The following is an 18,170-nucleotide window of genomic DNA, read 5'->3' as shown; positions in this document are numbered from 1 at the left end:
AGGAATCCACGTTAAGATTCGGATTTGACAATTGATAGAGAAAAAATCTGAGTGTTTTTATTTCGTTAGTGAAAAACATCATAGCTTGAGATCGAGTGAGTTCCATGACCCACCTAATGCAGAAGTTGGCCGCAACTGGTTTACTTTTTCTCTCTATTTACAAATTTTAAATATCGAAAGCAGTTCAACAACTTCAAGAGCAGGTCTACCTATTTGTACATATCCTCTTTTTTTTTTTTTGGTCCTAAACAATGGTTCCATTTCATTTCCAAAATACATTTTGACTCGTTCAATTTCATTCACCAGAGAGAGCTGAACGGAACGATATGACCAAACCTCTCTCTGTGTATAAGCCGAAAACACTTTTTTTTTTTTTTTTAAGTACAACACTTTTAACTCAGAGGTCCATTTACGCAACTGTATGAAAAGTACAACACTTACGACACCCACACCAAACCCCACTTTTAAGTTCCCCCAGACAACAATATATATGAGGGGGGGTGCAAAAATTAGACATCTTCACTGCTCTCTGTAGCATACACCTGTGAAATTCCTACATACATAAAATGGACATGTTGCAGAGTCCAGACAACAACATTCTCTCAAGGGTCTTTACCTGTAAATGCCTCAATTCACACCATTTTCCCTCCCTTGATGATTCGCCATCCCTTTTTTGCCATGATTCCTCCCATTACCATATAAATTGATGCCTTCAGCAGTTCCCTTACTCAATAACAACGATATAATTACTTCCATAGAAGAATTGTGTAAAACGACGGAGTTTTTGTCCATCACTCATTTGTGCCATCAAAACTACCCATCCGACTTGCCCGCTTCTTCTCTCTCCAATTCTCACCCCATACTTTTGCCTCTGCTACAGCACGTTCTCTATCTAAATCACGATTCCTTGGAGTTTCCCTGGCTCTCCCAGTACTTATTGGGCTGTCTCTCTGAGATTCACGGCGCTCTGACTCATCCAATCCTGCTTTTCTCCCAGAACCACCACCGGTGTCAATCCTTGCTAGTGCTGCACCAGCACTCCCTTCCCTTAAATCTCTCTTTCTGTAATCGGGTGAATTTTTATAAGCAGAAGGGGAACCATGGCGCCCACCACGTCCAGACTCACCTGGGCTATCCAGTCCATCTGCCATGGTTCTTCTTTCGTCCTTGTTCCTAGGCGTAGATGGACCAACTCTGTTATTTTGAGCAGCAGCGGCATCTGGATCATAGCTTTGGGAGGCTAAATATGTGAGAGCAGTCACAACATCTCCGATTAGAGGTCTAGTAGCAGCTTGTTCCTGCAAACACATGGCTGCAACTGCAAGAGCTTGGTAAAGTCCTCGCATTGGATAACGGCCTTGGAGTAGAGGATCAGCCATTTTGGGAAATTTCCTACGATCCTTGAAAAGTGGTCGTGCCTACAAATACAACATAATACCACATAAATTTACTCTTCTTTTCAGAAGTAAAAAGAGACAACTTAAATGCCAATCCAATGATTGCTAATAAGACTAATCACCAAGCCATTACTCATCAATGTTGTCTAAAGAACTCTTCCAAATTGACAGGAAGAATACTTACCCATGCAACAAGATTATGCTCCCCAGGTGCACGGGAATTATCAATTGCTTTGCGACCCGTTATGAGTTCAAGAAACACAACCCCAAAACTATAGACATCAGACTTGAGAGTAAGTTGACCTGTCATAGCATATTCCGGGGCACAATAACCATATGTACCCATGACACGTGTGGACACATGAGTCTTATCACCAACAGGACCAAGTTTGGCAAGCCCAAAATCTGACAGCTTAGGGTGATAACCCTCATCAAGAAGGATATTGGATGATTTTAAATCTCTGTATATCACAGGAGGATTTGCTTTATCATGCAAATATTCCAACCCCTTGGCTGCACCCGCTGCAATCTTCATCCTTGTATTCCAGTCCAGGGGCGTCTTGTCTGGAAGAAGATCTGAAAATAAATAGCAAAATAGTAAAAGTCAGGTCGTTTGCAGAAAGTTCAGACATGTAATTTGAATTTGAGCCAGGTATTCAACTATTGAAGGAAGGAGGAGGAGAAATTTAGAAGCTGAATACAGCTCCAGTGGAAATCTAATTTGGCAACTTGAAGCATCTTTCCAAGTAATAATTAAGTAAAGCCAACTATTAAAGAAACTAATAGAGCTTAATGGACAAAAAATGAAATATCATTCGGCATTGGTTATATAAGTTACACTGATGATTCACTCTAAAATATTAGATAACGAGAGGGACAAAGCAGTCTACATACAATCAGAATGCCACCCTCCACCACCCCCCCCCGGCGGCCATACCCCTCAAAACAGTTGCAGTGAATCAGAGACATGGTGGAGTTGTTAAGTTAATGTTTAAGATTTGAAGCAAAGGCATGTCTTTCAATTGTTTTCATTTGTTCACTCGGGAAATATACTTCCCCAATAGCAGATCCTGCAATATAACGAGATAAGTGTGACCCATTCATCAATGAAGTGATAATATGTCTTCGCATGTGTAAATATGTAAATAACATGTTATTTGCATTCAAAAGTATCTCCTATGCTCCAGAACAATCTAAGATATTTATCTTGAATTAGACATTTAAGTGTACTTACAGAGGGTGTATATGTCATTAGATTCTTACTAGTTAAGAGGGTGTGTCCAGCCTTTTTTTTTTTGTTTGGAAAAACTTAAATCCAGACCCCTCACCAAATAGCTCATTCCTGGAGTCAAACAACAACAGACTCAAAGCATAACAAAATAATAAATCAACTATTTTACCCCTTTTTTCTGTTTTATTGAGCAAGCATTACTCAGAACAACAAGGGGTACCCTTTGTCAAAAAGCTCAAACTTACAAAAGGCTTGATCTTATAGCAATTATAGTCAAAACCTAGGCAACCATTTCTTTTTCTATTGCTCTTTTCAGCCTATCTTATTTCTTTCTGAAACCTTCAATGGAAATCCTTTCTTTTATTACTGTGAGCCCCTGATATCTTATACATAGAACCATATCAGGCATTCTCATCTTCTACCAAATAAGCACCAGAGTAAAGCTCTTTACAAATGCTTTCATTTTTTTGCAAGTACAAATGCTTTCAATTTTATTTCTACCTCTCCCTTTTCCCAGGACTTTTACTCGTTCATTTAATCATCGGCATTTTGCCCATAATGATTTCTGGACTATTACGGTATTACCCACTGTCTAAGATTACAAGCCAAAGATTCCATCTTCTTGATGCCATGGTGACTAAATTAACAGTCTCTGTTAATTAAATTAATATGCGTGTTTGGTAAACTAGTTAGTCACTTAACTTCATATTGAATTCAAAGATCTGGCTTTCAATTGAAGTACCAAAAGCCAGGCGCTCAACACACAAAAATTGGGAAAATAAGTTCCAAATACCATTTCCCAGATCAGATGCCTTGTACCAAAGACAGTAGGAAGATACTAACATTGCTAGGAGGAATAAGAAAGTTAGTTTACTGACAATAAAGGATGGATAAATACTTCATATTCCCAAATTGCGAACTAGGAGACCAGTTTCTCTTGCGGGGAAAGAAAGAAATATGCTACAGAAGCACAAATTTTGTTCAGCTTACTCTGCAACAATAAGTCCAAACAGGGCATAACACCATCACTTGATGTGACTTAAGATGCCAAGTACCAGATGCTAAATTCAAGCAGTTTTTTAAAACAGGAATAAACATGCTTTTTTCCTGATAAGTAGAATATAAATTCTTGATGAAAATATGCAGCTGAATCCATGTAGTTGTTGTAAAGAAGATAATATTTGCTATGCATAAGGATATGTTTCATAAAAACCACAAGCTTGAACCGATAGGCTCATACCAAGCAATTTTTCCATAAGTCAAAGGCCCACCAGCTATATAATCTAAGTAACAACAATTTTTCCATAAAATTCAAATCATCTTTATAATCTAAGTAAGAAAAACATATGCATTGCAAGCTCTACTCATACAACAATCTCATATAATAGTGTATACAGGCCCAAAATATCTAACCAAAGTTTCTGTATGGCATTGCTCTGAACTTGACATTACCAGCATTTATCTTTCTAAGATGTCAACTAGTTGATTGCTTTTACAAGAAAAACCAAGCTAAGCTGCTTTTCACCTCCAACTATGGATATCAACTGACAATCTTGGACCCAGTATAATTAGGAACAGTACACTTGTCATAGCCACATTTAAGTTACTGTTCATAATTATACTATCACCGCTCCTAATGCTATGCCAAATTCAACTGCTGTTTGCTACAACTACATCAGAAATAACACTAATACTACATCTATCATAGCTTTTCTTGGGTCTGTAATCTTTCTGGTCTAGGATGGGCTTCTTAAAACATTTATTAATAGAAACCAAGGTTTTTGTATTATCGTTAGAGGGGGGAAGCCACTTTTGTATCACTGAAAGAACCAGGAAGGCCACGAAGGAGATGGTACTCAGCCATTCAAGTGCTCGTTGGCTGGCAAACACAGTGGAAGAATGCTCCTTGTCAAAGGGAAGAAAGGATTTTTTCAAGACTTATCGTGTTGGATCTGTGGCAATAGTTGTTCATCGGCATTCCAATGCCTTTGGACACTACTCTGAAGTCACTGAGTATGGTGGTAATGGGCGTCGAGGCCTGCTTGTGGTTCCGGAAGGGATGGAAGGAAGGGGTGGAAAAGTCTGTCCATGGAGATGAAGCAAGCTCTATCATGCCTCTCCAAGGTTCCAACGGTGGTCCAGGGTGATGGGAAGGGGAAAGAGTTGGATAGGCAGGCTAGGACGTATGCTGAGGCTGTGATGGGTGGTATAGTAGGTAGTAGGGGGGCGGTGCATGGTGGTACAACCCAAGCTTTGGCATCACAAAATGGAGAAAAGGACAAAAATAAATGGGTAGCAAGGGAGTGTTCTTTGGCAGGGAGGGTTGGTCGAAACTTTGTACCTGTTATAGTTGGAGGTGGTCTATCCGATGCCTGCACAGGGGAAAGTGAGGGGCAAAAGGTACTGTCTGGGCTGAAGTCGCAGCTTGTTGGCGTGAAGGAGGAGCTTTGTTGTTTGAAGAAGGCTGTAGAAGCACTAAGTGTGGATTGGGTTTGGATTAAGGCCGAAAAGGAGACTGGATAAAGGTAAAACAAAGGTGAGCGTGGGCTTGGGCTTGGGCTTGGGCTTGGGCCGAACACGCCAAGCCCAACCCAAAATGCACTGGCGTCTCAAAAGAACTAGGCCTTCCTTTGAGAAGGGCTCCACGTCCGCAACTGGGCCAATGGAGATGACGGCCCACCAACGGCAACGGGTGCCACAGAAATTGTCGCTGGCAACCTCTAGGATTATTCCCGATAACCCTAGCATCGGAGACCTTGCACTGGTAAGGATTTCGCAACCTAAGGAGGCTACGCAGTTGGGTTCCTCGACGCCAAGAGGGCCATTGTCCAATGACAAGGCACAAAATGGTGCGTCAGTTCTTTCTGGGTTGCCTCCCGTCATCACGGCCGTCGGCGTTGACAGTTGTTGAGCTACTACAGGATCTGCATCTTGCAGAGAAGAGGATGGGAGCATCGTCGGGAGGGTTGGAGCACTGTGGGAAGCCATAAAAAATTCCATCGGCGACCTCTGGGCCGTCGACTTACCTCCACGCCATGCAAGAACCTATAAAGGTGCCAGAATCTTCTTCAGTAGCCCAGAAATCCTTATCTATCAATCCTGACAGTGAGGGAAGCCTGGGTATCTTAGTGGAAGTTGCAATGGAAAGGCCTTTGGTAGTATTTAAGTCTGAGGAGATGGTGGTTGAAAGGGGGGAGGACGCAGGGAGGGGTAGTTTCTTTGGTGAGGGGGCAGAACCAACTCCATTGAATTCTTTTCATCCGAGGGTGTCAGATTGGGTAATTCAAAAAGCCATGGAGATCAAGCATTGTGTAGGGATTACATGCAAGGGTTTTGAAGATGAATTTTTGGCATTACTCAGCTATTAAAGCTGGACATGCACAATCCAAAACGAATCCTTCACTTAATTCGGATAAAAAGAGAGAGAGAAGTCAAGAGCTTACGTGGGCCATGAACGATGAGGAAGGGCAGAGGAGTTCTAGCCGGGGGGCGTCTCAAGGGACGGGCAACGACGATCCCGATATGAAGCCAAAAATAATATCATGGAACGTAAGGGGGTTGAATGAGCATAACAAACGGCTCCAAGTTAGGAACTTACTTCGACAATGGCAGGGTGATATCATTTGTTTACTAGAGACCATGTTAGAATTAATTACAAGGCAAATAGTTTGAAGTTTGTGAAGAGGGCATCATGTCAGGTGGTCGTATCTGCCTTCTAAAGGAACTTCAGGTGGTGTTCTTATCATGTTCGACAAAAGGGTGGTGAAAAGGTTGGAGGAATGTGTCGACTGTTCGTACCGGTGGGGACTGTTCTTGAAGTGGTGGCTCTAGCCTCTCTCTTGGAATGTAAGGTATCTTCACTACCCCTGAAGTATCTTGGTTTACCCTTGGGTGTTTCCTTTAAATCAGAGCAGATCTGGAATGTTGTGATTGAAAGGGTGGAGCGAAGATTGGCATCTTGGAAGAGGTTGTATTTATCTAAAGGTGGTAGGTTCACTTTGATTAAAAGTACTCTCTCTAACCCTCTCTCCCCCACCCCCACCCCACCTATTTTTGTCCTTGTTCTCACTCCTAGCAAAGATTGCCAACCGTAATAAGAAGTTACAACGTGATTTCTTGTGGAGTGGTTTGGGGGACGAGTTCAAATTTCATCTGGACAATTGGTCTGTGGTTTGTACTTCATTCTCTGGGGGTGGATTGGAGATTCGTAACTTGATGAAATTCAACCAAGCCTTATTGGGTAATTGGTTGTGGCAGTACCAACACGAAAAGGGGGCCCTGTGGAAGTCTGTTATAGATGTACAGGTTGAAGAGGCATGGAGTGGTTGGTGCTCGAATGAGGTACGCAGCCCAAATGGGATGGGTTTGTGGAAATACATTAGGAAGGGTTGGGAGATCTTCTGGAGACATAATACACATATTATAGTGGATAATGGCTCTCGGGTCAAATTTTGGTATGACAAATGGTATGGTGAACGAATTCTCCAAGACACTTTCCCCGCCATATTTGAGCTCGCACAAGTAAAGATGCAACAATAGTGGATCTCTTGGCTTTTTCTAGTGGCCTCCCTCAATGGAATTTTAATTTCACTAGGGCAGCCCAGGACTGAGAGTTGGAGGTTATCTCAGGGTTCAATGAGACATTGTATTCTGTACGTATGTCCAAGGGTACCATGGATAGGATGAGTTGGAGCCCTTCCAAAAAAGGTAAATTCAGATTTCACGGTCAGATCTTTTCACAAATTTTTAATGAGCCCAAGCAGGCCCACATTCGAATGGGAGAGTATTTGGCAGACGAAATCTCCTTCAAAAGAAGTTTTTTTTGTTTGGACAGCAAGATTGGGCAAAGTTCTCACCACAGATAACCTAAGGAAACATTGAGTAATGGTGTTAGACTATTGTTGCATGTGTAAGAAAGATGGCGAATCAGTCAATCATCTGTTCCTACATTGTAAGGTGGCCAGGACCATGTGGGATGACTTTTTTTACAGGACTTGGATTATCATGGGATGGGTCATGCCCCTTAGACTAGTGGATTTTCTAGCAAGTTGAAGAGGTCTCTGAGGTAACTCACAAGTTGTAGCAATCTGGAAAATGGTCCCTATATGTATGTGTTGGAGAATTTGGAAGGAGCGAAATGATAGAGGCTTCGAAAACCACGAGAGAACAATGGAGGAGCTGAAAGTTTTTTTCTTTAAAACATTGTTTTCATGGGTGGGGGCCATTGTTTGTAACGGATTAAATGCCCATGACTTTTTATTATCAGTTGTAAACTCTAGTTAGGTAATTCTCATGTATACTCCTTGTGTACTTGGGCTTTGTCTATTCTTATGAATAAAATTTCTTGATTACCGATCGAAAAAAAGAATTCAACATTTCAGCAAAGTCTTTCTATCGATCTATTACAACAAGTACTGAACTATACCAGCCCAAAGCCATTACAAAATGAAATCCACTATCCAGGCCAATTTTAGGTCTAGAAACTGCATGGCAAATCCAACTACAACTAGCTTCAATCAAATATTGAATTCCAATGTCTCAATAGCTCCATCATTTCCATAGTCGACCTTCTTTCCCTTCATGCCCTTAAAATGTCTTCAGAGAAACAACTTCAGCATTCAAAGCACTAGCCACTTTTCTTATTCTGCCAAAGATAATTTTTTGACATTGTCACCACCATTCAAGAGAAAAGCAAGCAACAATGCACTAAACCTAAAAGGACTAGACAAAACTCAAAATTATAATTAGATTTCCCAGAAATGCTTATAAAGTTAAATTCCAGAGAGTATACACGGCTCCTCAAGGTCCACGTCATACTACAAGTTCCCTAACACTACATAACGTTGTTAAATTAGCTACAAGACCACATGACACAAAGACAAAGAAAGTGCTAGCCATATCTTGCACTTCACCCCTGAAAGATTAGTCAAAATTACAATTGGAGCCCTTTGAATTCACTCAGAAACTTCAGTTCCATCTACAGTCAATGCGGGACTAAGCACGCACACATACACAACCCTCCACAATCCACCCACCTAATGTGGGACTTAATACACTTTCTTCCATTTCGGAGTATCATAGAAACTTCTTATGTTCTCTCCAAAATCAAGAAGACAAGCATAATGCTCTATACTTTTATGTATTTATTGATTTATGTTTTGGATCCATTGGAGGCCATTTGGGCTTGATAGGCAACAAAAGTGGAGGTAGCCATCTCCCATCTCTGAAAAGCCCCTTCCTGGTGTTGATTTGATGCCCCTTCTTTGTTGGCATCCTCGATCAATCTATAGTTTCTAATAAAAATACACGCAGCATAAAACATCCAAAAAAAAGTGGACGGTTGTAATATCACAAGCCACTAATTATCTTAGAAAAATCATCTGCAGTGCCTTACCTTTTCTCATGTAGAGTTAGGATGATAAACAAAAGAGAAAAAAACATCATTAAGCAACGAGAAACGATTGTATATATTAAGAACAAGAACCATAGCCGTACGCAATACTGATTTTGCAATTATTATCGCTTCTAAGATTCAATCGAACCTAACTACACCATAAAAAGGCATGTAGAAGGGGAGGGAAATGATAGAATTATCAATCACTGTACAACCCAAACTAAGAGCTCGATTGGATAGTGAGATGAGATGAGTTGAGTTGGTTTTAGATGAGCTAAACAATATATATTTAGAATATTATTTTTTAATATTATTATTATTTTGAGATTTGAAAAAGTTGAATTATTTATTATATTTTGTATGAGAATTTGAGAAAGTTGTAATGATGAGATGAGATGGGTCAAGAGTGTTTCTGTATCCAAACGGGACCTAAATTGACTCATGAACCTGTTAACAATGGATATTGTGCTAGAAATAATATAAAAAAAGAAACAATAGGTCAAATCAAAGAGAAACATCCTAAATTGTTTAGGCCTCATTTGTTTTCACAACAAATTTCATCTCATCTAATCATATCACAACTTTCTCAAATTTTCATATAAATTAAAATAAATAATTCAACTTTTTCAAATCCCAAAACAATAATAATATTAAAAAAAAATATTCTAAAAATATTTTATTCAATTTTCAACTTTTATCTCAACTCATCCAAGCGAGGCCTTAGACCCCATTTGGATAATTAAATGAGATGAGATGGTTTTAGAAGAAAGTTGAAAGTTGAATAAAATATTATTAGAATAATTTTTTTTTAATATTATTATTGTTTTGGGATTTGAAAAAATTAAATTGTTTATTATATTTTGTGTAAGAATTTGGGAAAGTTGTAATGATGAGATGATATGAGATGAAATCGTTTATGTATCCAAATGGGGCCTTAATGTATCTAAACACAATAATTTTAATAATGAACCATTAGGTGATTCAACGTCTAGGTTGAAAAATGACCATCTAAAAAATAAAAAGTTATTAATAATAGCCGAGCAAATAAATCAATGAAATCAAACCATAAATGTCCCTATCTATTATTGAAGCATAAGTGGCCAGCAAGCCACTAAAACACTGCCAATTCACTTAATTACTAGATGACTTCCAACCTACAATTAATACCACAATTTTTTTTTATAAGTAAAAATTTATTAATACCAATAATTAAAACCACAATTAATGTCTAATAAATTGATAGTGTAGAGCAAGACTTGCCTCACAAGGAATAATTTATACAAAAAGCTATCAATCCCTTATTTATATAAGAAAAGGCAGTGGGTAGTGTGTAGGCACCATAGCGAGCCAAGAGCTGATTGGGGTCCCTAAGGAGTAAGGACCACAACTCTGGCTTTCTGAGATGCCCTAGTTTCTGTAAGATCCTCAACAGCTTTCCAAGGTTTGCGTTAAGCACTCGGCTGCTTGTGTCTTTGAGGACCTCTTTTTAGCTATCAATCCCCTTCAAGCCAACCATGTATACATGCAAAACACAAGCATGAAATCTACCTATACCGAGAAAATCCTTCAAATTAACAACAATGCCAAATTTTCAATTAAAATAGTGTACATACTAAGCCTCAACCAGATCCTTGATTAAAATGATTTACTCTACCAAAGTTTTAATAGCATAAGAACCTCCAGAGATAACAGCAAGACTATAGCATTGGTGGGAAAAATTACATGATACAACCTGGTACAACCTAGAAACAAGTATGTATATAAAATGATAATTATTAAGGAGCAAAAGGTACCAAAAGTAGTAAAAGGATGCAATCTAACCATGCAAATGATCCTCCAAGGAGCCCAATGGCATAAACTCATAGACAAGGAGACGTTGGTCTCCATCTGCACAATAACCGATCAAATTGACAAGGTTTGCATGGTGTAAGAGGCTAAGCATGAGAACCTCCACTAAAAATTCTCGATTTCCTTGAAGGCCATTCCTGTCAAGCTGTTTCACAGCAACTACCTGCAAAAACAAAGCTTATATCAAACAGGAGATCACCAAAGACCATATGAGACGAGATTGAGTCAAATTAGCAATTAAAGGAATGAATTTAATTTACTGGAGGCGTGAATGAGTGATTGCTCTAGAAAAATGTAGAGGTTTCTCTGTCAAATAAGATCTGGAATCTAAGTCATGGAATGCACTAGTTTAGGACATACGCTGAGCACATTCATAGAAATGATATTATGGCATCTATCTAAACTGATCACAAATTACCTGTCCTGTGCTCTCCAACCGACCTTTATAAACACGACCAAACCCACCTTCACCCAGCAAACATTCTTGCCTAAAGTTTTTTGTTGCAGCAGCAAGCTCTCGAAATGTAAATGTTTGTGCAGCAATATTTGCTGTTGGTCCATCTTTTGGAACAGCTGTTTCCTTCTTAGGATCTGAACCACTTCGAGATTTTGATTTTTCTAGGGAAAAAAAGTGAATTAGAAAGCCATATAGTGGGTAGGAAGAATAGAGGAAAAAAAAATACTTAAAGTTAGATAAGGAATTAGAAATCAGAACTCTGTAACCTAAGGGCATGAATTCATGAGAACAATCGTTGGAGGCGCCTGTATGCATCTACATTTCAGTTTGCTTTTAAAGATGCTCAGTCATTTAAGATCACCCAAGAATGCCAAATCGCTATTGTTGCATATTCTAATTAGGCCGAGTATGTCATGCTTGTACGGTGTCAAAAATGGATGTAACTGTAAATTTTTCAATAAATTTTCAAATTGAAGCTTAAAATTCGAGTTAATATTGCATCATATATCCTTTATGGATATGTAATATTTCACCGTACATTCTTTACAGAGTCATGTGGCATTTCAGTCACAGTTTTTCACCTTTCCAATTTCTGTAGGACAATTAATATTTTAATTTACAATGCACTTGCTAGCACCACTATCTGTTTTAAGTTTGACGATTATAAATAAGCAGAAAAATTTACCAAAAGCAAGCGAACTGATTGGAACTTTCAGACCTGATACCGGGTCTCCAAAAATGTTCTTGTACTGCTAAATAAATAAATTTACATTTAAACAAGACGTCCAAGAAGCAAATCCACTGACCAATAATTTATAATTTAACTGGAACAGTGAAACCATAACAGCACCAGATTTACAAGTGAGCCGAATCAGACTTGACAACCACAGATGCATCAGATCAAAGTGGCAACAAATTCCAACAACAACCCATCATCAAGACGTTCGAACAACGCTACTAAGAACAAGAACTCCAACACAATCAAAGCGTACATGGTAATCAAACTGACAAAAAAATAAAAAAACCAGAAAACTTACCCTGGAAAAAAAAAATTCAAAGGAAAAAAAAAATCCCACCTGAGTTAACTCTGTTCACATGGTGAGAGTGAGCTGAGCCTTCTTTAACTGAATCCTTCTTGGGCACTTCCTTCACACCACTTCCTTCCTCGTTGGATGATCCAAAACAAGGAAAACACCCACCCATATCAAATCCAACCAAATCAAAGCCACACCCCAAACCCCCAACAAAGAATAGCGCACATAACACAGGAAAACGAACTCGAATTCTTCAACTTTCACTCTTCATGTTTTCTCAGACCGAAACCCAGCCGAAAAATTCAACCAGATCACTCTTGTCCTCTCTCACTCGTTCACCCTCTCTCTCTTGGATTTTCAGTGGCCATTATAGGGTAAGATCGAGACCAACAACTCCGACAAGTAGATCAACAAATCGTAGAAACTGATGTTGTGCAGGAGAAGGTAAAGAAAGAGCAAACAAAAGGAAAACAAAAAAAAAAAAAATCAAATAAGTAAAAATCATTTAAGAAATAATAAAAATTAAAAAGAGAGAGAGAGCGTCTGGGGCTGTTGAGGGGTAAAACTGAAATTTCGTTCAATTATTTGGTAATTAGAAGCTAAATTACGATACGTAATAATACAAAGATGCCACCTCAACTTTTTTTTGGATCACTTTAACTTTCTTACCCCTCCCAATGTCAGAAAATTACGGTCGGAGAGTTGTAAAAAACATCATCACTGTCGGGAAGTGGGTCCCACTTACGGGATTTGCTTCCACATTTGTGATTGACATTCTTAACACATGTTTAAAAACTGGCAAGAGAAGACAAGTTGGGTTATGTTTCAGTGTGATCGGAACCATTTTTCTATCTTAAAATTATTTTAGATTGAGCGTCTTTTATTAGACGAGAAAAAAAGTTAAAATTTGAAAAATATTATAAAATATAATTATTTAATATAATTTTTATTTTAATATTTAAAAATATTAACTTATTTATTATATTTTACATGAAAATTTTAAAAATTATAATAATTAAATTAAATGAGATAATGTTTTATGTAACCAAACTATCTTATCATAATTTCTATTTTATTTTCATTTAAAAGAAATACGTAAATCTTTGTAAAATTGAAAACGGAAAAAAAATATGGAGTTTTTGCATTACAATATATTAATATTCTTTTCCGTACTGATAAAAAAAGAAAAAAAATTCTTATTCTAAAGTAAGAGAGATAACATTTGAGTTAGGTCCCATAACATATATAGTTAATTTTCACGAGTATAAATTTCGGGATATCTTAAATTTCTAATTGACTACTGTCAATATCATATGGATAAATTTAGGCATAGTTCAATAACAAGAGAGTGAAATGTGTGATATTTTTTTTATTTTTTAAGAAAAATGATTTGTACAAGTTTCAAATAGACCAGTATCATATAATTTTTTATAAAAAAGTGGACTTTATCTAAAAAAAATGTAAAAAAAAACTATTATTTATTAGATGAATTTATTTTTTATAAATAATTTGTATGAAACTTGTCTATTTAAAATTTGTACTTAACATTACTCGTTTTAATAAATAATTATCGATATAATTCTTCTTACAATTGGGATCAAAATAATACATGTCTTGTACTAAGATAGCTATTTATACTTATTTGTACGATTTTGGCTCGTATATATTTATTGTCATTAGGACTGTTCCTTTAGGCAAAAACAATCAATTATAAGCCATTTTGCTCATATATTTGATAGGATAAATGTTTTAATCACAAAAAAAATTTATAAATTAATAAATTGATGCGACACTTTAGATTATAAAGTTATTTTTACTATAATGTAAATCTAACGTATCATATGAAATCATATTGATTTATGAATTTTTTTTTGTAAGTTCGTTTTGCGACTGTAATAATTCTCATTTGATAGACGGTAAGGTAAAAGAGCCGACGATTTACATGATCAATATGATTGAGTTGAATACACTAGTCCAAAGTTTAATTGAGTAAAATAGATATTGTGTTTATACAGTCTCCAAGATTCTCGACCATAAAAAAATATCTTTAATATTTATTTTTATCAAATTTATACAAAGATATGACTGACTCGGGTTTGACACAAGGGAGACCAAACATGCACCAATGGTTCTCGTAGTTTATTCATCGGACATGAGTGCAAAGAACTTGATTCCTTCACCACCATCTGCGGCTTGAGAGGGACAGAACAGGGGACACGCAAAGGCATGCTCCAGTTTTCTATCCACGCACGTTTGGGTCTGTGCGTTAATAATCCCAATTGTCAAGTACAACCTGGTAATCTTATAGCGCCCAACCCAAAACAATGTCACTTGACTTGGACCCTTCTTCTCAACGAGATTGGTACGTACGTAATGTTTGTGAAAAATCATGCATTTTTAATAATTAATTAGTTTATAAAAAACACTCACACTTTATAAAAAAATTATAAATATGATGTGTGAAAATAAATAGTGACTGATGCATATTATTCCTCTACGAAAAAACTTAAATTTCATTGTATAATTAATTTTCATGCATTTTATTATGGATATAATATGTGGATGCTGCAAGATTAATTTAAGATTATAAAAAATCAGATTAATTATCAAATCCGCGTTGGACCACTACATGCGTGATTCCGTGAATGATGAAAAAAAAAAACTTTATGCAAATCACAGTGACCATGTTGCTGTCTTCCATTGGTTAAAAGCTGGGAGAGCCTAGTCTCCATGGCACAAAGCAACTTGGTCTCCTAGGTTTGGTAGGGTTAGTAGCTTAAACCTACTTATAAAGCATACCCCCTTCAATCAGTGTGGTTGAGATGGGACCATAAATTATTGCTGCTGCTGCTTCTTCTTCTTTCTTCTTTCTGTTTCCTAAGCAAGCCTTGTATCCATAATCTTGATTAAGCTTAAGGATCAGAGGATTCTCGTGTGCCACGGTCGAGAGTCGTGGTTAGTTCAAAGATGCTTCATTAAGGTATCAATGACTCGTTTGAATATATCTCAAAGTTTTATGAATAATAGTTAAATAGTTTAAATTAATATATTTTATTGAGTTTTGAAAAAATATAAGAGAAAAAATTGAATAAAAATATTATCAAATTAAAAAATTATTTGAATATAATTTTTGTTTTGAAGTTTGAAAATATTGCATAGATTTTTGTATTTAGTTTTTTAAAGTTTGTAAAAGTTGTAATAATTAGATGAAAAAGTTAAAGATTTGAAATTAAAAAATATTTTATATTTGAGTGATGTTTGAAAAATAAAATTGTGAGAACTTTTAAAAGTCTCTCATCTTATTATCCAAACCTATCTAATTCTTAGTTGAGGAGAGAGATAATAATAGATAGCATGAGGCCATCCCTTGTTTGTTTTCGCAAATGAGATAAGACGAGTTAAGATAAAAGTTGAAAGTTGAATTAAATATTGTTAGAATAAATTTTTTTAATATTATTTTTTTTTTGAGATTTGAAAAAGAATTGTTTATTATATTTTTTGTGAAAATTTGAAAAAAATTATAATAATTAGATGAAATAAGATAAGATGAAAAGTTTTGTGAAAATAAACGAGGCCAGTTTCTAGCAACGAAAACAAAAACAAAAAAAATACTTGTGGTTGTAGGAGAGGGGTGGTATGGGTTAATTTTGAAAGATTTGATGCTGTTGATTATGCTGATATTGCATTTGTGATTGAGAATTCGAAAAGATTCATAAGCCAATTGTATGGACTTTGGTGGCACTTATTCTAGGGATAGTATGATTTGTAATTGAGGAGTCAAATGGAGTAGCGTGTGGAAGTCGTACGACGTACACTAGAAGGCAACAGATAAAGGAAAATAGAGAGAGGCCAAGCCATTTGCAAGATCAAAGCTGCTACATACAGTCGCCCTGTGTAAGCGGCGTGCAAACAGCTTTAAATAATAATAATAATAATAATAAATATAAAAGAAAAAGGACAAAAAAAAAGAGAAGAGAAATGTAGATAGTGAGTAGAAAGGCATCAACTCTTCGTGTGGGTCTTGGGCGTCGTTTGGGTCTCTCAAATCTCTCAGAGTTCGTCTCATCAGCGTCTTCTTGTAGATGAGAAAGGCAGCTCGTCTGGGTCTTCTTTGTGCCTGTGCACGATGGAGCCATGGCCAAGCCAAGGTGGGAGGTTGGGTTCACACAACAACAGCAACAACAAGTGGAGTTCAATGTCACTGCTTTGCAGACTGAGATAGCTCTATAAAGATATCAGACGAGTGAAAAAAATAGAAGAAAAACAAAAGAAAAGGATGGGGAAAAGGAAAACTACTAGGCTCTTTGTTTCTGCATTTATTTTTAGTCATATACCAATCCATACCGTGGTGGTATGGTAAAGTTGTTTGATTGACTAAGGGGAGATGGAAATTAGAACCTAACCCGTAAGAGAGAGAGAGAGAGATTAAGGAGATGGGAGGAAACTTTGACAAAAAAGTTGGGGTATTTTTGTATGTGAAACGACTTTATTTCAATTTGCTCCATTTCGTGTGGCTTCGTCAAGTCATTCTTTGTGTGGGTCATCAAGTGATTCTTCATGTGTATTTGCTCCATTCTCCAGGAAGATGTGAAGTAATTCCCCTTCATGTATGTATTTGCTCCATTCTGAAGAAGATTTGTCTCCAATCTTGAGCTTCTAACACTAGCCTGGAAGCTGTGAAGGGTTAGAAACCATTGATGGAAGTGATGCTGAGCTGGCAATCTTACCCATTCTCTGGGTTTCTAAGGCCCTAATTCTATACCTCACATAGAGTTTGTTCTCTTCGAAGTGAGAAGGATTTAATGGGGAACACGAAGGTGGGAAGGCAGAACAACTGATGGGAAGATGAAAGTGAAGAGGGAGAGGCAGAGCTTCGTGGCTCGGAAGATTGAGGAAGGCAGAGTTCATGATCTACGAAGTTGGGAGAATTTTGTGGGGAAGACGAAGGGAAGGAGGCCAAAGTTGAAACGATCCGTTTTATCGCTAAAATGAAACGTTGTGTTTCATTTTACACGGGGGCATCGATTCCCATGCGCTTACGCAGGCCGACTGCATCAAGCATTTTTCTTGCAAGATTAGGATCTTGGGGTTCTTTTTCGCTCGAGAAAGAGAGCATTAGGGCAAATAATTTTAGATAAGCCATAGGTTATATAAGTATCGCATACTTTTTTTCAAAAATAGTAGACTCTATTATTAAAAAATTATTATTTTTATGTGAATAATATATTTATTTATTTTTTTTAAAATGAGTGCACAATACTTACACACTCTATGAGAATTTCATTTAATATATATGTGTGTCTGTGTGAATAATGATATTAGAGGGACTTATTCATCCCTTGTCTAACTAGGCTTGACCCTTCTCAGCTAAAGCCCACGGTCTAGATGTCGCAAGCCAGCCGACCAATAAGAAGCGGAGGGCTTGAACCAACATAAGGAGAGGGAACAGTTTCCACATGGGAACTCTACTAACCGGATGACTAGTGGGAAACTACTCATTAAATGCCCCAACGTAGACCGTTGATAGGAGATCCTGACGGGAAATCTTGTCCCCAACAGATGTTGCCACATTAAAAGTGATGACATGTTGTCTAGAGCAGGGGCAGATACTCTAGGTTCAGAAAGAATAGTGATCTCATAGAAAAAGGGAGTATAAAAGCTTAGATACAAGTACAATTCTGATTTATGTTTTATCAAACTCTCACTCTCTGAACTAAAAACTTAGGCATTAGACATTTTTACTAGCACTCCAGGCCACCAAGCTTCCTTGTCTCAGGTGAAATGCGGGTTCAAGCAGGGTGTGAAGCAT

At 37.2% G+C, this 18,170-nt stretch overlaps 1 protein-coding gene across 1 annotated transcript; it reads right to left on the bottom strand.

The window, feature by feature from the left end:
* Positions 1-265: 265 nt before the first annotated feature.
* LOC109005957 (serine/threonine-protein kinase PBL27-like) lies at positions 266-12,836 on the bottom strand. Its single transcript, XM_018985074.2, has 5 exons — positions 12,404-12,836; positions 11,289-11,488; positions 10,844-11,033; positions 1,582-1,973; positions 266-1,418 (listed from the first exon to the last, which is right to left on the bottom strand). Exons 1-5 carry the CDS (start codon positions 12,528-12,530, stop codon positions 792-794), a joined length of 1,536 nt encoding a protein of 511 aa, XP_018840619.1. The 5' UTR covers positions 12,531-12,836; the 3' UTR covers positions 266-791.
* Between the last annotated feature and the right edge of the window lie 5,334 nt (positions 12,837-18,170).

This window comes from Juglans regia, chromosome 12, assembly GCF_001411555.2.
Source record: "Juglans regia cultivar Chandler chromosome 12, Walnut 2.0, whole genome shotgun sequence".
Taxonomy (NCBI): domain Eukaryota; kingdom Viridiplantae; phylum Streptophyta; class Magnoliopsida; order Fagales; family Juglandaceae; genus Juglans; species Juglans regia.
Note: the sequence above shows the minus strand (reverse complement) of the source record. Positions and strands in the feature narration are given on the sequence as shown.